This window comes from Notamacropus eugenii, chromosome 1 (assembly GCF_028372415.1).
Source record: "Notamacropus eugenii isolate mMacEug1 chromosome 1, mMacEug1.pri_v2, whole genome shotgun sequence".
NCBI classification, from domain to species: Eukaryota; Metazoa; Chordata; class Mammalia; order Diprotodontia; family Macropodidae; genus Notamacropus; species Notamacropus eugenii.
Genome location: NC_092872.1, coordinates 297,376,920 through 297,398,203, shown reverse-complemented (window position 1 = coordinate 297,398,203; position 21,284 = coordinate 297,376,920). Strand labels below are relative to the sequence as shown.

Genomic DNA, 21,284 nt, shown 5'->3' with positions numbered 1-21,284 from the left:
ACAGAACAGCTAAAATAATGAAGATATGTTCATGGGGAGTGAAGATTTTTATTGGGGTTTCAAAAATATTTTCCTAGGGTGGTGAGGAATAAGAATTTTCAGGAGTGGCTGTTTATTTCTGTATTCTAAAATTCTAGGGCTGGGCCATAAGAATTACAGCTCTTGTCAAAATCTAGAGTTGCATCAAATGGGACACAAGTTCATTTAGCATAAAGAAAGCTCCCTCTACTGGATACTTGGGAGCCATACGATCTTTGCTTAAAAGCAAGAGATTGGTTCTATCATCCTGCTTCTGCCTTGATGATCAGCTTTTTCCATGTACAGGATCAGCCTAACACACAGCACTGCTTCAAGAAAAAAGATGAGCATAGGAATCTGTCCAGTTATTATAGGTTGGACTTACTAAATGAGATAACAAAAAACAGGATTTTTAGATAATTGGAGACAAATTAATTTGGAGACAGATTAATTTCGATTAGGAGAAAGGCAGAGGAGGTGGGAAAGGTCCAGGGCAGGAGGTTTTACCCAGAAATCGAGCCTCAGTGTGGTGCCCTGGACAGCCAGAGGTCACAATTAGAATATGAACTCTTTGAGAGCAGAGAATGTCTTATTTTTCAATTTGTATCCCTACTACTTATACACCTAAAAATGCTTAACAAATGCTGGCATGCTTGATTCATTATGTGGGCTCCAGATGCCCGAAGAACAAGAAATATTGCATTCTTGAGAGGCTGCCTGAATTCTCTTGTAGAATTTTAGATCCCCCCCCTCTGAACAGCGGAAATCTCTTCTCCCCAAATCAAGAATGTATGTCAGACTACATCTGGAGTTTTACTTCTTGATTACAAACTGAAGGAGGGAACGATCATTTCCACCTCGCCAGCCAATTTTTCCCTGTTGGCAAGAAGCAGCAATCTAGAATTTTTCCCATATTGTTTCATCATATTTTGAAAGATGAAATCATAAATTATACAGAGAAAATCTGTCTGCGGTCACATAGTGGGTCTATGGTAAGGCAAGCTCATCCTTATCGTTACGATTACTAAGGAGCTGTATTTGGACAGGTAATGGGGACTATATTATATTGTATGTAACTATATTACAATAATTCTACTCACAAATTTGTATTCTGTATAAAAGTAATACATGGAAAATAGAGCAGACACACACATGGACGCACACGCACGTGTAGCTAGTCAATATCTGTTTTGTTACAAAAACAATGTGCATGGAAGTCAGAGGATCTCAGCTGGAATTCCACGTCATCCTGAGTATGCAAATGACCAACCTTCTCTGCAGGCGGTGATATATACAAGCCAGCTGCTCCTACGTATTACGCACACGGTCGTATAGAGAGGCAGCATGGGAAAGCGGGCAGGAAGCCAGCCCGGCTTCATCGCGGCCTGCGCGGGTCAATGTCCTCTCTCTAGGCTCTTAGCAGTTTTCAGGAGCCCGCGGCTTACGGACAAAGCGCTGCCCTGCATCGGCGGAGTGAGCGTCCTCAGCAGGGAGTTCCCAGTGAAATCAGATCCGCTCCCTATCTCCCTAAGTATGAGAAGCTCCATAGAGCTAGACTATGACCTTCATGAAGGCAGGGGTGTTATTTTTGTTGCTCACCACTCACCACATATTAATGGGTGCTTAATAAATATTTCTTGAAGAAATAGGGTCAAGAGTGTCAAGATAAACCCTAGATTTAGTCCTTAACCCCCTTGACGCTACAGAGCCTATATACAAAGTGAGGTAGGAACTCAAGTATGGAGCTCGTGCGCTTCTTCGAACGTTCTTTTCGGACGGACGCAGCCCCTCCCTCGGGAGTTACTCTAACTAGAGTACTGAGACCTCCCTCTTCCCGCCCCCTCCCCCGGAACTTAAAAGTCGCTAGCCCACTTTTCCGGTCGGAACGGGTTTCGAACGGATCTAGTCCCTCACCCGGAAGTTCCGAGGAGATGCAAGAGGGCAAGGACTCTTTTGTTTTATGTCCAGCATTTGAACACTTTGGTCGGGCGGAGGGCCGCTCGTTGGAAGAGAAAAGGAAGTCATGTTCGCACCGGCAGTAAGGCGCGCTCTGAAGAAGAACAAGACGCTGCGCTACGGTGTGCCCATGCTAGTGAGTGCAGGCGGAGGGCAACTAGGACGGGAGAATGCAGCCGCGTGCGTCGAGGAAGGGGGAGGGACTTCCGGAGAGGGAGAGGGCTGGGGCGGGACTTCCGGAGAGACAAGGATGGGGTGGGGCTTCCGGAGGAGAGGGAGAGGATAGAGGCGGGGCTTCCGGAGGAGAGGGAGAGGATAGAGGCGGGGCTTCCGGGGAGGCCGGAGCTGGGCGGAGATCGTAGAGGAAAGCGGAGGAAGGCGGGATTCCTGGAAGAGGAGGTGGGGTTGGTGGCTGGAGATTTCCAAAATGGGAAGAACGCCGGGATCACGCCTCGGGTGGGGAAGGGAGCCAGCGAATGGAGCTGCGGGGCAGAGGCTCCTGAAGCTTTCTTTGATGGCGTCTTTTTCCCCTAGAGGAGACTAGTTGTGTAGTGGAGTGAGGAGCCTTAGTTACCAGATCCTAGATAAACCAATTAATCTCTGCCTCAATTTCCCCAACTGTAAAATGGGGATAATAATAGCACCTCGCTCCTAGAATGGTTGTGAGGATCAAAACAGAATATTTGTGGTCAGTGCCCGGCACACAGTAGGTGCTTAGTAAATGTTTATGGAGTGGAATTTGTGAAGCGCCCTAAGTGCACGTAGTAGGTGCCTGTTTATCCATGGGGATGACTACATTTAATCAGCCAGCATTTATTAATTAATTTAATTTATTTATTAATTACCTATCCCTGTATAAGCTCTGGAGATAGACAAAAACAGCCCCTAAATCTCTAAATCTAATGGGGAGTTAGTTGGAGAGGGAGCACAGTGCCTTGCAAAGGTAGATGCCCAGGTTTGGGGTCCGAAGACCTGAATTGCATCCTGACTTCTCTGAGGCTTAGTTTTCATATCCTGCTTAGCTCAGTTATTGTGAGGAAAATTTCCGCAGACTTAATTTTTAGGGGATGCTGCAGCCTACTGTAGAGGAATTGTGGTTGCAATGGAAAGAGAGCTGGATTTGGAGTTAAAATACCTGACTTCAAAACCTGGCTTTGCCCCCTGCTTCCTGGGTAACCTTGGTTAGGTCACTCAGCCTCTGTGAGTCTAAACTTTCTCAGTGAATGTAAAATGAAGGTATTGGACTTGATGACCAAGTTCCTGTCCAGCTCTAAATCTAGATTCCTGTGAACTTGTCTAAATTGTAGGAATGGGGAAATGAGACTTTGTACATCCCCCCAAGCACTCCTTCTTTATTAGTGTTGTGTCCTCTAGACCAGAGCTTTCACACACCCAGTATGACTGTTGTATCCCCATTCCCTATCACCTCTTCTAGTCTAATAGTTGACATTTCTATCAGGATTTAAGATTACAAAATAGTTTACATTATCTCCTTTGATCATGGATTTTGTGGTTAGTGGATCCTGTCTCACATTTGTTGTGAGCATTTGTTGTGTCTAAAAATAGAATGTAATTGAACAAAAATCTGCTGAGTGCCCATTGCATTTAAGGCAACTGTATTGGGATATAAAGATGAAAATGAAACAGATTTATGCCTTCAAGGAGCTTCCAAACTACTAGAGTAATATAACATGTATACTTAAGTTAAAAAATAGGATAATTTGAGGAGGGAAAGAATATCTACAAAGAGGAAATTAGTGAAGACTTCATATAAAGTAGCACCAGAACAGGGCCATAAAGTTAGGGATACTCAGAAAAAGTGAAGAGGGAGTGCCTTTCAGGCCTTGGGGAAAACCTGTGTAAAGGCATGGAGGCAAGATTGTACATTGAGATGTCCTGCAGGCAATTAGTGAGATTAGGGTTGGAGATATAATTTGAGACTTACCTGTGCAGAGAAACCATGGAAGGTGGTGGAATCAGAAAGGAACAGAGCGACTCTAGGAGTCATCCTAAGCTCTTTAGTCAGGTAATCAACAAGTACCCACTATGTGACCTCAGGTATTGTGGTAAGAGTTGGGGAAACAAAAACAAACTATTTTCTAATCTATTTTTGATACGTGAAGCCAACATCCTCCATCACCTCCTGAGATGTTAAAAACTGGGAACAGGCCCCATATCTTATTCCGGGGGCTCTTAACCTTTTTGGTGTGTTGTGGACCCCTTTGGTAGTGTAGTGAAACTTATGGACTCTTCTCAAAATAATGTTTTTAAATACATGGAATTATGTTGGAAGTACAGTTATCAGAATATTAAATTAAAAAACAAACCCATGGACCACAGGTTCAAAACCCTTGTTTTATTCATAACTGTGCCCCTTACAGTTTCCTGCACATAGTAGGTTTGTAATAAATGTTTGTTGAATACTGTCTGACATTTTGTTGTTCAGTCGTTTTTCAGTCATGACCCCATTTGGGGTTTTCCTAGAAAAGATTTTGGAGTGATTTGCCATTTCCTTCTCCAGCTTATTTTCCAGATGAGGAAACTGAGGCAAATGGAGTTAAATGATTTGCCCAGGGCCACACAACTAGTAAGTGTCTGAGGCCAGATTTGAATTCAGGAAGAGTAGTCTTTCTGACTCCTGGCCTGATGCTATCCACTGAGCCACCTGGCTGCCCAGTGTCTGATATAATAATGATGAAAGAAAAAACACCTTGTTTTTTGCAGTAAAAGAATGAATCTAATCTATTAAAGTAAGATAAATTACTTGGAATTTCTTGTTAAGCGTAAGAGTCAACGATAGGTATAGCATTTTATGTTTCATAGACTACTCCCCTTGGATAAACTTGTAGGTTAAGGAAAGCTGTTCTTTTTCTAGGCTGTTAATGACCAAATCAGTCCTCCTTGAGGATGGGGCCCATTCCTTATTTACCTTTGTTATCTCTCTTAGGACCTGGCACTGTTCTTTGAACATACTAAACTCTTAAATGCTTGTTGAAAAGATGTAATTAGTGAGAGTCTCAGTTATTGTGTCTGGAACATATTTTAATTATTCTGCCTACTCCTGCCATCCATCAAACCAGTTGTTTCTATTACCGATATCTCAATAGATAAACGCTTTTCCTGCCCCCCTTCCCCACTTCTAGAGTTTCAAACAGAAGGAAACATGGTTAGGGAGCATTTCATGTCATTTTTTACACAAAATTGTTTAGTGAAGCTGATGAAAATGTGTGACAGATTGGGCCCTTATGTCACATTTGATTTTTCATTTTGCTTTGCAACCCTTAGCCTTCTCTGCATGTCTAATTAATTACATTAACTGTGTTCTACTTATCTTCGTATCCACTGAAACAAACAAACAGAAAATGATTGAGTCAGCTCAAGACATTGTCAGCTGTTTTTTACATAAAGGGGCCATGGGTAAAAGAAGTCTGCTAAAGAAATTCATACAGCTGGCACTGTCACCATTCTATAGTGACCTCAGAAGGGGATGGGATTGTAAGCGTTTTCAGGTTTCTATATATCTGAGTTCCTTGAAAGTCAGGTAATTTTGGTCATGCCACATGTGATTGTGCCTATGTTCTAACACTAACCTGTAACTTGGGGATGCTGGGAATGAAAAACTATAAAGAAAAGTATGAAAACCTTAAAATTTTTTTTTTAACAATTGATGCATTAGAAAGGCAAATGAACAGTTTCTGTCAGTATTGCACACAATACAGTTGAGTTTCTGTCTTTTCCAATTTCTTCAGAAACTTTTAAATATGTATGTTGTGTCTGGACGACAGTCTTGGTTGAGGATGTAGTCAAGAAGGTCTTTAGCATACAAAACTAATGATTGTTGATGAATTTGAGGTTGTTTTGGAATAAAAAGGTAAATTCTGATTCATTGAGCCTGGCTGTTTTCCTTCTTTTACTCGGTGAGAATAATTGTTAAATAAAATCTTTCTCCTACATTAAGAGAAAAAATCTAGCCCATGATGTACTGAATTCTCTAAAAATGAATCAGTCTCAACATTTTCTAATTCTGTAGTTACTACTCTCTATTCTGGGACCATGTGACTCAGTGAAAATGGAAAAGTTTAATTTGGAATTTGATAGGATTTTGGAAGCAATTAAATTGGAATTTGAATTTAAACTGAAGACTTGTATGATTTAAAATAAGTCAATTCCAGAAGAGTACTGAGAAAATAAAATTTATTCTGATTGCATATTTTAATTAATTCTATTGTGTATTACCAGTAACATAATAAAAATTACCTCGTGGTCTTTCAACTGACTGAGGACTTGAGAGACCCTTTATATTGGTAATTTCTAGTCTTACCAATAAATTGAATATGCTTGGAACTTTGTGCCTCCATTTACTTTAATTTTCAAACATAACAGAGCCTAAAGAAAAGCAATTCTGAACCTTCTGCATTAAATTTAAAATAAAAATGAAAGTTGATATCCCTTTCTAATTTGGAAAGCTTTATTAAGTCAGAAAGAAAGGGCAGTTGTGAGGGCAACACTGAGAAAGCAAACTACAGAGAAAAGACACCAAATCAAAATAAAGATAGCTCAAGTACCCTGTTTTCCCAGGATCAAATTTTTCATATGATTGATATGAAGACTTCAAGATTGATAACTGATAAATCCTAATATCTAGAACTTTTTGGTAACTGAGACAAATGCCTAATGACTTGACTGGACAAAATGTTAATTTTGATTTCCCATATTGAGATAGAACTGTCGTTTCATACAGAAGACCCTGATTTGGAGCAGGAAATTTGGTCAAGAACAGTGCTCTGAGTAGGTCAGAACAGACCTCAGAGCTAGGACCAAGAAGTAACCTCAGAGCTGGATCACAGGAAGACCTTAGAGCCTGCCTTGCCATTTGCTGCATGGAATAACTGACTGGAGAAACAGAGGCTTTGTTCTGCCACCAGCTAGAGCTAAGCGGAGAAAGAAGTTTTGCTAACTGCTATCTGAGCTGGGTCTTAGGGCTCAGAAAATACCTCCATTTGGTTTGAGTACAGACCTTAGAGCTTGCATTGCACTGCCACTCTGAGAAGTAGAACCTTCTCAACCTTCTCAGAGCCCAGTCAAAGGAGTCCATCTGGGAAAGCTCTGTAGATCTCAGGTTTAGGATTTCTGTTTTTCAAGAAGAGCTTAATGCTGCTTCAGCAGCCTGGAAGAAGAACTAGTGGAGGAACAGCTTCACTCAGCAGTAGAGGCTCAGAAGAGGATCAGCCTGCCCATTAGTGAAATGCTCTGCAGATGGTCCCTGAGAGAGCCAAAGGGCGTGAAGGCCTGAAATCTGGAGTTGTAAGTTGCCCCAGGCACTGAGCATGTGCCACTCTGTTATGCTCCTGTAAGGCTGGCATTTCTCCCCATGCATCCTTGGGAGAATGTGTTTATGGAGAAATATTTTGTTATTATTTTTGCTTTGCCTTATGTTTAGTTAATGTCTCTGATTAGAGTTAATGGGTTCATCTTGGCTATTTGTAAAATAGGAAGCATGCCAGTGAGGACTCTGGAGCTACAGTTGGGGATAGTAGGAATGTATCCCCATCCCACCCCCCACCCCCACTCTCCACTTTTGACCTGGGTTAGCCCTAGGGGTTTTTAGCAGTGTGGCAGATCCTCTGGAAACTCCTAATCTTTTAGCATGAATGTAGGCTGAGTTAAAGAGACAGCCCGGAGACAGAAGAGTAAAGGTTGTCCCAGGCCCTATGCTACATATAAAGCAAAAGAAAACAAAACAAAAATCTGAGCTATATGTATTTAGTGGAGATTCATGGCTTCTTATGCTGTCCCTTTTTTCTGTTCTTTGTATGGAGAAATGTTCATATTTGTTGATGTTTGTTAATAATAAGGAAATTTAAAAAAAAAGATGAGTAATTTCATTGCACCATGCCTTCTTTTCCCTAATGCTTGTCCTATGGAGAATTTGTAAAGACTAAAGAAATCACACCTGTGGAGCATTATTTCCTTAAAAGGAAAGATGTTCTGTAAATAAAGCCATTAGAACAAGTTTCAAACATTCTGCTATTCATAGAGGAAACATCATGGTACAAAGCTCTTATGAAGAGATGTTACAGTGACTAGACTTCACCAATTAAGTGACAGAACACTTGTGTTTTGTCTAATCACTCCTGTCATTTTGAAGGCCTATAATTTGAAAAGACTCAGTTCTATAACTGAAATTACAGGTTTCAATTTGTGACTACTTCCGTGCTCAGAATCTTCATGTGTCATAAAGTATGAGAGCTATGTTAGAAAGGCTTTCCAGCAATAATGGTCATATAAAAGGTTCTAGCAACTAGATTAAATCTAGCTGAGTCCAGCTACTGTTAGAAATACCCTAGCAAGATATAGAAGGGAGTCAGTTGAAACAATGGTCCAATGAAACAAAAGAGAGTGTAGATTTTCTCATCTAGTGTAATCTGAGGGTATACTTGTTCTGAGAGGAAAGGGTGATAGGGGGGTTAAAGTGGTTGGAATCTTGCTCTTGGTTTCTTGGAGCCACAGTAGGGGACAAAGTGAATTCCATGCTGGTTGTTTGTGATTGATATAGGACTGAAGATAGGACCCATGTTGTACTTAATTAGAAACCAAGAATTGAGGCAGAGAGGGGATAGGTTAAAGATCTAAGTCTAGCTTGTTCTTCTAGGCTAAGTCTGAGGAAGAGGGCTGGACTGGGGACTAGGGCACAGCCACCCTGTTGAGAATTTTGGTAGGACAGTAATATCTAGATTTCAGAGGGAATAGGTCTAGGAACTAGTCATCTCATCTGACAGTTTGGGAGGAGAAGATCCTGTTCCTGGCACAAAGTCCTAAACTGGGAATACAGACTAGAGATATAAGTAAACAGAGGAAAACTAGGATCTTAACACAATAAAGAAATTCCATGGGGTAAGAGAAATCCAAGAGGGAAATCCAGAAGAGTACAACTTCAAAATAAGTATAAGTAGAGCTCCAGGAACATGATGGCACATGGACAAAAACAGCTGGAGGAAATGCAACAGGAGATTGAACAAATAGAATTAGACTCCATTTGAGGAAAAGCTAAAGGAAAATATGCTGCTTAGAACAGAAGGTGAAAAGAATGATTTAAATAGCGAACTTGTTGAGAAATAGGATAGAGCAAACAGAACTCTGATTCAATAAAACAAGAAAACATATGAGCTACTTACTATCAAGAACAGCCAACCTAGGAAATAGAATGAAAAGGTAATTCAACAAACTCTGAAAAAGATTACCAAATTAAAAAAAATAGAACACCTGAATAGTACATTTCAATGAATTATAAAAGAATATTGCCCAGAACTATTAGAACCAGAGCGAAAGGTAAAAATGTAAGAATCCAGTGGTTACCATCTGAATGAAATCAACCTCAGTTCTGAAGGTAGGATCAATGAAGAATATTAAAAGAAGAGAAAGAAAGTAAAACACCAGTGGTCTGGATGTGGGAATGAGTGAAAAGAGGAGGGCAGATGATCAGTATCAGATCATTCCACCTAGAGTTCACTGGTGATGATCCTATTTCCTTTCCTTCTTAAGATCCTTTGTAAAGGGAGGGCAGTAGGCAAAGAGAAAAAGAAAAGAATTTGATGGAGGAAGTAATAATAATTTAGCATCTGTATAGTACCTTAAGTTTTTCAGAGTGCTTTATATATGTTCTCTTATTTGATAATACATAACAATCATAACTCATAAAATGGGAGAGGATAACAAAATAGATTAGATGGCAGAATCCAAAAGTTTTTATATATTTATAATTTATATGACATAATTTATAATATATTTATAGGAAATATGTCAAATGTAAAGATGCACATAGAGCTAAAATAAAATGATGGCCTCAAGTGAATCTCCAAAATGTGTTGCAGTCAGGATGATTTCAAACTAGGCATCATTAAAAAATAGACATCTTTATTTAGAAAATATCACAATTTTATCTTACTGTTATTTTATTGTTTAATTAGCACTTAGTGTTTTTTAAACACATCATAGTCTCTTTTATTAGTAACCAATTAAATGTATCTGGGGTAAGATGTTTTATGGAAGTATGAGACTGGCACAATGAACTGAGTTGTCCAAGGCCACATTGTAGAGAAAAGATAACACCATTGGTAGAGTTTTTAAACACTCAGACCTTCTGAGGATCAGTGAAACTTAAATCACTTTAGAGTGGTCTTGGTATACTTCTTCCTTCTTAAAGCCAATTTCAAACTTTACCTTATTGTTTCTTACAGTACACTAATGTCTTATTACATTCGTATACCACAACTTTTTTTTTTTTTTTTTTTTAGCTATTCTGTAATTAGTGGATATCTATTTTGTTTCTAGTCCTGTACTACAATGAGAAGTGTTGCTATAAATACTTGTTTGATATGGGGGTTTTTCTTTTTGTCATTGACCTCCTTGAGATGTATGCCTAGCAATGTAGGCATGGGTCAAATGGCGTGGCTATTTTAGTTATCGTATTTCACTACATAATAGTTACCAGTACATAATCATTGTACCCTGTTTTAGTCCAAAAATTGGCTAATACCTTTTTACCATGTAATTGTTGTGTGGTATAATTCTGTTCCTTATGCTGCTTGACAGGTAAACAGAGCAGCAGTGTATTCACCGGTGGCTTATGGATATGCATGTATCTCTCATGGACTGCAAGCTGGGAGCCTAGAATTCTCAGCACATGTGCATTGTGATAATCATTTAATGTCAATTTAATAACCTCAATAAAGGCCAGAGCCTGAACTAATCAAACAGAAGAAGAGCCTGAACCTAACAGCTTCTTCGTTCTCTGAACTCAGCTCAGAGAATACGTCTTCCTATGTCAACAAGGCCAGATGGGACTGACTTAAGAACATTCTTTCTGTTTATGACCACTAAGGATGAGAACCTTAACCTGAGACCCTATCTTGAATAATGAGATTTTTTTCTTATCTTAATATTTTATGGACATATACTATGTTATGGCACGTTAATGGTAAAGAAAACATAGATATCAGGTCATAATTTCAATGGACACTTTGTCAACTCTCTTGTCTTACTGTATTTACCACCTATTCAATTAAGAAAACTCCTTTCTCATTATGTGGTTAGACATGTATGGAGGTCATAAATTTGAGTGACATAAAGACCCTGATTTGGGATTGTTCTAAAATGTATTTAAGTCTTCCCATTACTTTTGTCAGGGAGTTTCTTTCTGGCTCCATGATCATGCATCTGCTAGTTTTAAGGGAATAAACAATATAGGTTTACATATCACCTAACCAGTTTACCTCTTTAACCAAACTTTCAGGTTGACAATTGTCAGTATGGTTTCAAAAACCCATTGTGATTTGTTTAGAGCTCCGCAGACTTAACAGTATTGTCACTCAACCCAATGAAGAACCGTAGGCACAAGGGAAACTGGTGAGCAGGCAGAGCTGCCTGAGTAAATCATGTGATATGGTAAGACTTGCATCTTCCTGATTTTAAAACATATTCACGAGTATTTCATGCATCCTAATCTTACACCAAAGATAATTAGCAATAAATGATTTTTAAGTAATAACAGTACAGTTTTTTTTAAAGCTTCACATAATGGTCATAACCCATTTTTGGCAAATTTGTCATAAAATCTGCGATGTTTACAGTACTTTCTTTGTGTGTACAAAATTGCTTTCCGGAATGGTTGAACCAATTCACCAGCTACAACATCAATCCATTACTTTGCCTGTCTTTTGATAATATCCTTTCCCTAATCTTCTGCACACCCCAGTTGAATTCAAATGGATCTATGATCTTTTCAATTGGAGAGTTCTTTCTAGTGATGCAGATTGTAGCCTATTTATGTCTGCCCAACCTTTGCAACTTGTCTGTATCCGTCTGTAAGTTTGGAGGTCCATTCAATTCCATCTAGTGCTGGGTATCTTCTTTGCTTTTTTCTGACATTTTGAGGGTACTACCAGTGGAGCAGGCTGTCCACCTGTCATCCTTTTTCAGCTGTGAAAGGAGTCTTTAGTATTTATCATAAGAGTCAGTTCATGCTGAGATTTTCTGACACTTGTTATAAGACTGTGTTTCCCTTGAATTTGTTTTCATTTTTTTCTCAGTTATATGTCCTTGATGCCATACTCTTACGTTCAATTCAAGAAACATTAAGTACCTATTATATGCAATTCACTGTGCTAGGTGCTGGGGATATAAAGAACTAAATGAAAAAGTTTCTGCCTTCAAGGGGCGTTGAATTTTACTGGAGTTGTGTACGTATGTGTGTATGTGTGTCTTTGCATTTTGCATGCATGTATACCAGCAGGCAAGTAAAAATAAATGCATTGCAAAGTGTTTAAAGAGGGAAAGACAAATAACAACTGGGAGATGTAGAAAGACATCTTTCAGGTGGCATCTGAACTGTGCACTGAAGTGGGAAACTAGATGTTTTAAGTTGTGAGGGTGAGAAACGATTGTTTTCTAGTCACATTGCACTACTTGTGTAAAGGCATGAACTCAGGAGATATGGGGAGCATCTGGCAGAAAAGTTTGATTAGAACAGAGTTCAAGAAAGGGAATAACATGAAATAAGACTGGAAAAGTAGGTTAGAGCCAAATTATGAAAGGCTTTAAGTGCCAGGCTGAGTGTTTTCTATTTTGTCCTAGTGGCAAGAGGGAGTCACTGAAAAATTTTTAGTAACTTCTTCCTCTTTTTCTTTAAAAAAAAAAAAAATTTGTTATAGTGAGTAGCTTTCTGTGAAGAGGCAGTAGAGAGACACTGGGAGAAATTTAGGAGATAACAAAACAAAAGATAACCACACATATATGTGTACATGTAACAAAATATATATAGTATGTGTGTATAAACACACGCATGAACATTTTTTGAATAGGAGAGTGATATTGTCAGATCTGTACCTGTTGACCAGCATTTCATCCTGACATAAATTGAACTCCATCCATGCTGAGTAGGTGTCTTATGTTATTTTTCTACATTATTTCATTAAAAATTAAAAGCCTGTCCATTATGTTGAAATTTTATTTTGAGGTAACGCCATCTGTAGGTTTGCAAAGTGATACTTCTTCCTTAAAACCAATTTCAGCATATTACTTATTTGTATATATAGGTGACCATCTTTAACATGTCTATTGCATTTACTTTTCAGTGCAAAACTGGAATTCCTCAGTGCAGTTCCTCAATTGATTGACCACAAAAATCTTCATCCAAACAGGCAATGCTTCTTTCCACTGTATTTTCTACAAGTGGAACCATCTGAAGGCGTTTTGCATATGATTCATCAAGCATTATTTTAATCATTATCACTAGTCATAAATAGCACCAACGTTTCTCCTTTCCAGTGAGGTTTTTATACTAAGCAATTCTGCAAACGATCTTAGGGATGCAAACAGTCTTTGGATGTGATTTTTGGAAAAAGGCTTTTTTTTCACTTATGAGAAACATTTAATTTTATCTGGAAAAATTCTGTTTTTTTAAAGATTTGGAATAGATGCTTTCAAAAATGTTTCTTCAACATATTGTTTTATCTTACTTGGGCATCTAAAGCATTCATATGTATGGCAAAACCCAAGGTCTTTACTTTCATAGGTAACAAGATTTGTAGATGCCAAGGATAAAGTGAACTGTATTTCATGGATATGGAGTTTTTACTTTGTATTTTCACTACATAAATCTTCTCTTTTGCTCATTAGAATACACATTCCTTGTTTTTACTTTTCTTTGTATCCCACGCACTTAGCATAGTGCCTGGCATGTAGTAAGCATTGAACAAATGTTTTTGAAGGTGCCTGCTTAGATGGACAAGGAGAGTTTCCTCTTCCAGAAATTACCTGTATCAATGGAATTACAGCACCACTCCCTCTTACTCTCCTAGTCAGTAAAAAGATTAGGAAAACAGGATATGTTCCTATAAAAAAAAAGGTGTTATTATATTGTTGAATGTTGAATCCCTGATTATTTTCTCCTTGGTTTAGTTATAGGAAATTGTTTGACTTTTTGTGTGCTGATATGGATTAAATTTATCTTTATGGAATATTTGTTGACTGGGTACAGAATACTTCCCCAGTGAGACTTCTACAGGATCTCTCATACTTCATTTGGTTTAGGACTGGCTTTAGGCAGTGGGCTGTAATGTATGATAGCAATTATATCCTGGAAAACTAACTTAATTGGATTCCAGCTCATTAGCACTTCAACTAGTGAGGCAAATGCTAAGATTATTAACACAACCATCGTTAACTACTAAGAAAATACCTTTCTTCTTTATTTCTAATCTCATCTCTGCTGTAGTAGCTTAGCCTAGGTTGGAGGTGTTAGAAGAAAAACTATGGGATCTCTATTAATTAATCTAACCTTAGTGTGGACAATACCACTCTTTCTCAACTATTTGGCCTTACCCCTTTACCTAGACCTGCGAAGGGAACAGCTAAAGTAAAACTGTTAGAGGCTAGCCACCTCTTAAGGAAGACATTCTCCTGCTACCTAGCATTTTGTGCCCAGAGGAGAATCATGAGGTCCAGATTAAAGTGGTTGGCTACTCTGCTTTGTTACTCTTACGATCAGTAAGAATCTCCATCATATAGATCAGGAGGCCCCAGCCGTTCCAGTCCACAGTTTATTTTCTCTGGCTCTCTCTTCCCATATGTATAACATGCCTTGCTGTCTCTATCTCTTTTTGCAGCTTTCTATTCACAGTTAATAAGCTGATAGATTAGAGTTTAATCTAAGCAAGAGGTAAGACTAATTAAATAGAAAATACAAAGCAACTTTAAAGAACTGAAGAACTTTGGATTCAGCATGCCTCCCCTTTCCTGCCCTCTGTCCTCCCTCACATTCCCCAGGAAGAAGAAGGGCAAGGAGAGATAGATAGGTCACCATATTTTATCATGTCTTTCCGAGGGAAAATTCTTCAATAATCAGTACACAATCTTGTTCAATTGGGCTGGTGGAAATAAAAGCCCTATCTGCAGTGTAGCCCTATCTGCAGCTCAACCTCAGTCATGCTGGCTGCTGCCTCTAGTTTCTCTCTGCTTTTTGAATTGCCAGCTTGAAGTCAAATGCTAATCATACTCCTCGGTACCTCTTCTCCATTCTTGAAATATTTCTTCTCTAGTGTGGAGGTGGAGAAAGCAGTGTTGGTTCCTTTTGAATTTACTTACTTCCACTTTAGTCTGACAAGTTGAACTTGACAAACTAAAGAAATCTATTCTGCCCATCAGAACTTTATTCCTTAAATACTTTTCTTCATGTCCAATCCTGGTAACATAAAGTGTTATATTCGGATGCACATACACACATATTTGTGTGTGTATTGTATATGCAGTACGTCTGTATATAGCCAGAATGTTCTGTTGTGCTTTGCTTTATCGCACTTTGCTGATATTACTTTTTTTAAAGATTGAAGGTTGGTGGCAGCCCTGCATCAAGCAATTGTGTCAGTGCCATTTTTCCAACAGCATGTGCTCACATTATGTCTCTGTGTCACATTTTGGTAATTCTTGCAGTATTTCAGACTTTTTCATTATTATATTTGTTATGGTATTCTCTGATCAGTAATCTTTGATGTTACTACTGTAACTGTTTTAGGGTACCATGAACCATGCCCATGTAATATGGTAAACTTCAATGATAAATGCTGTGTACATTCTGACTGCTCCACTGACCAGCTGTTCCCTGTCTCCTGCTCCTTGGGCCTCCTTATTCTCTGAGACACAATATTGAAATTAGGCCAACGAGTAACTCTAAAATGGCCTTTAAATATTCAGATGGAAGGAAGAGTCAATCAACTTGGCAAACTTCATTATTGTCTTATTTTAAGAAATTGTCACCCAACCTTCAGCAACCACCACCCTGATTAGTCAGTGGTCATCAACATCAAGGCAAGACTCTCCATTAGCAAAAAGATTACAACTCACTGAAGGCTTAGAGAATGGTTAACATTTTTTGTCAGTAAAGTATTTTTTAATTAAGGTATGCACATTTCTAAAGCTATAATACTATTGCATACTTAATATGCCACATTATAGTATAAACATAACTTTTATATGCATTGGGAAACCCAAAAAATTCATGACTCACCTTATTGTGGTGGTCTGGAACTGAACCCCCAATATCTCCAAGGTATCCCTGCACATGTCAAATGTGTTTATATATACATATTGTTTGTAATTGTTGTTAGTTGTTTTCAGTTGTGTCCAACTCTTTGTGGCAGGGATGCTGGAGGAGGTTGCCATTTCCTTTTACAGCTCATTTTGTAGATGAGGAAACTGAGGCAAACAGAGTTAAGTGACTTGTCCAGGGTTACACAGCTAGTAAGGGTCTGAGACCAGATTTGAACTCAGGAAAATGAGTCTTCTTGACTCCAGACTGGGCACTCTGGTGCCACCTACCTGCACACACACACATACACACATACATAGACGTATATACATAAACACACACATATATACATAAACACACACACACACACACACACACACGTGTGTTCCCTAAGCTTCAGCCCTATATAACTACTTGCTTGTTGTACATTTCAAACTGGATGTCCTACAGAAACCTTAAATTCCAGATGTCCAAAACTGAACTCATTATCGTTTCCCCCAAATCCTCTCTTCTTCCAAACCTCCTTATTCTGTTGAAGGCACAGCCATCTTCCATTCTCCCAGGTTTCTAATCTTAGAATTATCTTGGACTCTTCACACTTCTTCACCACACATATCCAGTCATTCATAACATCTCCCACATTTGACCTCTTCTATCCTCTCATACAGCTACCACTTTAGTTTACACTCTCATCTCTTCTCCTCGATTATTGCCACAGACTCCTAATTGGTCCCCTTACCTCAAATCTCTTACTATTCTGGTCTGTCCTACACGTTGCTGAAAAAAGTAATTTTCCGTAAGCACAGAGCTGACCATGTGACTCCTCTATTCACTCATCTCTAGTGGCTTCCTATTACCTTTTTGGTTTAGCTTTTAAAGCCCTGCACATCCTGGCCCTAATCCATGATGCTCCCTTTCTGCACTTTGTAGTCCAGCCAAACTGGCCTTCTCTGTCCTTCATACACCACAACCAGTTTTTGTCTCTGGTGCTTTTCTTGGTCATTTCCTAGTCCTGGAATCCACTCCCTCCTTACTGCACCTCACAAAGACCCTCTCTTCCTTTAACATGCAACTTGAGCACTGCCTTCTGGATCTGCACAAAGTTTTTTACCATCTCCCTAAATACTGACTCCCCTTTTCCTGGTCCACTTTGTTTGTATATACAGGGCAGATATTTGTATTTTCTTTACTTTGTATTTATATTCTATATTTACATATATCCTTGTTGTTTCTACTATTAGAATATAAGTTCCTTGTGAGTAGGGATTTTTTCATTCTTTATACTTATATTTTTAGCACATAGTACAGTACTATATGCATAGTACAGTTCCTGTAATAGGAACTTAATAAATACTTATTGATTTATTTTGTTGACTGCCTTCTCTATTTCCTAATGACAGTTCAGAATTGTCATTCTTGATAGTAGAAGTGCATTATGGTCATTAGTTGTGAGAAACATATCATTCTCACAAAAAAACCTCAGGAACAGAGTGGGCAGAGGAAGACGTTTATTACACCTCTTGAGATATGAGTGTGCTGCTCACAGAGAACACACATGCACACACACACACACACACACACACACACAGAAGCATGAACAAGCTTAAATACTATCAGTGTGGTTTCTCTCTTCAGAGCTGGGATTGGTCCCAGCTCTTCCGGGTTACAATCTTTCTAACGCACCTACACATTACTCCTTGATGTGTCCCCTCTCTCTTACATATGTCGCATGTTCAGGAAAATGGAGGGATAATCTGTACATGGGTATGTAAGTTAATGTGCTTGAAGATCATTAGGCATGTGTAATAGTTAGGTCTCAGTGACCTGTGCATGAATCCTCAAGTTTGAATCATGCTGCATGTTTAACCCTATGGTCCTTGAGCTGGGAGGTCCAGACCATTAGGGTGTGCTGATCTGCCCTCCCCAGCAACTCTCTATATGGAAATATCTGTAGAGGCAGGACTCCACATAGTACTAGACTCTTTTTCTCACATTAGTTCACCTAATCAGCGTATGTAACCTAGGGGCATGGTCAACCTCACAGGAAAACCATTCTTTTCATGATCCTGGATTGTGCCCCTAACCCTAGTAGGCAGGGGATATGCATGTATACATGTGTGTGTATTTAAACATACATATATACTTACACTTCATGTACATATATGTGTATACACTTATGTACATACACACACACAAAAGGATATCCATCTGTCTGTCTCTCTGCGCCTGTAGTAATCCATATGACAGTCTGATCTGTTTGAAAGAAGTAGCATAGATAGACTGTTGATCGTGGAGTGGAGGAGCTGCACTCAAATCCTCTGTCTTATATTTATTAATACTGTGACTGTTCAAGTCACATGATCTCTCAGAACCTCAGTTCCCCATCTATAAAAATGAGAACAATAATTTCTCTAGGACCTGCCACATAAAGTTACTGTGAAGCCACTATGTAGACCACTTTTTAAATTTTAGGTGCTTGCGTGAATGTTGGTTGTTGCTTGATAATATTATTATTATCATCATCACTACTTTGGAAAATAATTTAAAACTTAATCCTTCTCATAAATGATCTGCCATCTAATAGTTTTAAAATGTGTTGAATCTTATTTTCATCAGGCTAAGATTTCTGAGTTGAAAATATAAATTTCATGTTTGCCCACTTCAATCAATCAATCAATAAACAGTTATTTTTAAAATGAGCTCATTGTATTTCACTTGACTCCCCAGAATTCATCAGTTAATAATATTCTTGGAAATGCTTGACAGTTCCTCTCAGATGCCTAAAATACACACACCTGTGTTTAGGTCTGTATGTGTTGCTTTGTAACATCTCCACATTATTAGAAAAGGACATTCTTCCTCATATTTCCTCAAACTACTATAATCTGTCAGGCCCCAAACATGTGGCCAGAGTTATGTCATAGCTTCTTCATTTGAATGACTGTGAATGGTAGCAGTGCCTCTTTCAAAGAGGGGAGTCCTTTAAAACTACTGATTTCTAGAAGCTGTGTCATATGCCAGAACTTTCTTAGATACACGAGAGGTGGCAACAATCAGGGACCTTGGGTTTTATGGCATTGTTTGCTGAGATGAGAATGATTTCGTATTTTAGTTCCTGCTGACATGTGAATCACAAGCCAGTGTTTGCCTTGCATATTGTGCATTAATTGTTATTTTCTTAAGTCTCACTTACAAAGCAGTAATGAAGACCCAGGTGCCAAAAGTTCGATTTCTGACGCCTGGCGAGCCCTCTTTCTGCTGGGTTATTCTGACTTTAATTGGGTCCTTTATGTAGTGCGGTTGGAATTAGCCAACAGGGTGTTGTTGTTTTCCCAATAAGAATTCTGAAAATGGGGAAAATCAATCCCACATCTAGGCAATTACAGCCCCCCTATGGTAGTAAACTTAAAAGGCAAAGGGAGAGAATATTGGGTAAAAACGGAAACAAGAGTGGAGCCCTGGACAAAAGCTCAGATCTGTTTCAGATGTCTCAGTGTAAATGAAAACCTTGGAGGCCTTTGTAGACAAATTTCTGTGGAGTATAGATTGTCCCAGGCAATTGTAAGGCAGCACGGTCATTTGGTTCCCTTATGTTGTCTTTGGCTTTCCAGTTATTGCGTAAGATTCTCTTTGAGCCTTCTTAGCTCCTCTTACTCTTCTTGTATAACTCAAGGCTGCAAGTAAAATACTAAATCCACCTAGTATATATAAACGTATGTATCTCATCAGTTGGTTTTGAGAAAGACACAAGATAGTGTTTTGGTTAGTTATGGTGGCACACAAGCAACAATAAATAATATGGTACAAGAATTGTCTTTAACAGCAAGTTATGGAAGTTTTAAATCTGATTTCTTTAGCCATCTGTACGTAAAGCAGATTTTAGTGTATGTAGGGTGGATTTTTGTTATTCTTTTAAGATACTAGTTCCCAGGATCCATGGCCAAAGCCAATCTCAAGTTCCCAGGATTTCCCTTCACAAACAGTCTCACCCCACTTGTGCAGCATTATATAATGATAGATAATATAAATATCTATACTTAAAGTTGTAAACACCCACTGTGACTGTACAGTGAAATGTAACCATGAGGCTATTGCTGGCAAATGGCCTTCTTTGTTCGTTACCCTATAAATCAGGTGAGCCGTGGGCAGTAAGTGTGAAATTGGAACGCACAAGCTGGAGTGCTGTGCATGCTTTGAACAGGCCCCCATTATGGCTTGGGGGGATTTGTTAGTGTGCATTAGTCTTGACTGGCCCTCATCGAGACTTGGGGGACCTGTAGGAATTGTAGCTCCTACTATATTCTTACCTGTCCCTTTGAGAAGAGTAATTAGAGCATACTGTAGAGGTTGTTGCTTCCATTATCAGCAGCCCTCTTGAGAATACTAGAGTAAAGTAAGCTTCTTATTTGTCTGATCATGTCTTCCTGTCTGCCCAGATCAAGACTGAACGTTCTAGCCCTAGAAACTCCAGGGACTCCCACCCAACAACTGGCATAGTCCGTATTATCTGTATTACACCATCTACTTCTGTGGAAACTTTCTGGCATGTTTCCACATGGCTTGTATAATACATATATATATATACACATGTATATAATATATATGCATACATGTATACATGATATATACACATATACACAATATACATGACATACGTGTATATATACTACACACACACACACACACACATATACATATATACATGTACACACAATATATAATACCAAAATCACCAAACGACTTTCCAAAACTTGATCTACTACTGTTCAGTGTGAGGGTGGAACTAAAGACGTGCCTATTTAAACAGAACGATCTTGGAGTAATAGTGAGAATTCTTTTACTACTTTTTCATATAGCACTTTATATAATTGTTTACAAAGCATTTTTTTAACAATGAATTTGTGAGGTAGGTGTTCTGCATTAAAGGGGCTATTTTTTTGGAAGTTGCTACCATTGAGTAGCAAATGCTATCTGATTGGGTGGTTATATGTTATCTGTCAGCACTCTAGAGAAGTGAAAAGATAGTTGCTCTGCAAACTTAGATATTCTAGTAAGACCATAGATTCTGAGCTAAGGAAGAGGTGTTGGAGGTTATCAAGTCCAACACACTCTTTTATAAAATAAGAAAACTGAGTCCCAAAAGGGTTTAGTGATTCTTCCAAAATGACCCAGGTATGAGTGGCAGACTAGGATTTGAACTCAGTATTGCTGATTCTAAAGCCAGCAC

At 38.8% G+C, this 21,284-nt stretch overlaps 1 protein-coding gene across 1 annotated transcript in view; it reads left to right on the top strand.

Moving 5' to 3' along the window:
- Positions 1-1,813: 1,813 nt before the first annotated feature.
- The window catches only part of COX16 (cytochrome c oxidase assembly factor COX16), a 118,613-nt gene continuing 99,142 nt past the window's right edge, over positions 1,814-21,284 (top strand). Inside the window, exon 1 of the mRNA XM_072629263.1 lies at positions 1,814-2,110. Coding sequence (XP_072485364.1) covers positions 2,042-2,110 — 69 coding nt within the window. The 5' untranslated portion in view covers positions 1,814-2,041. The remainder of the gene's footprint in view (positions 2,111-21,284) is intronic.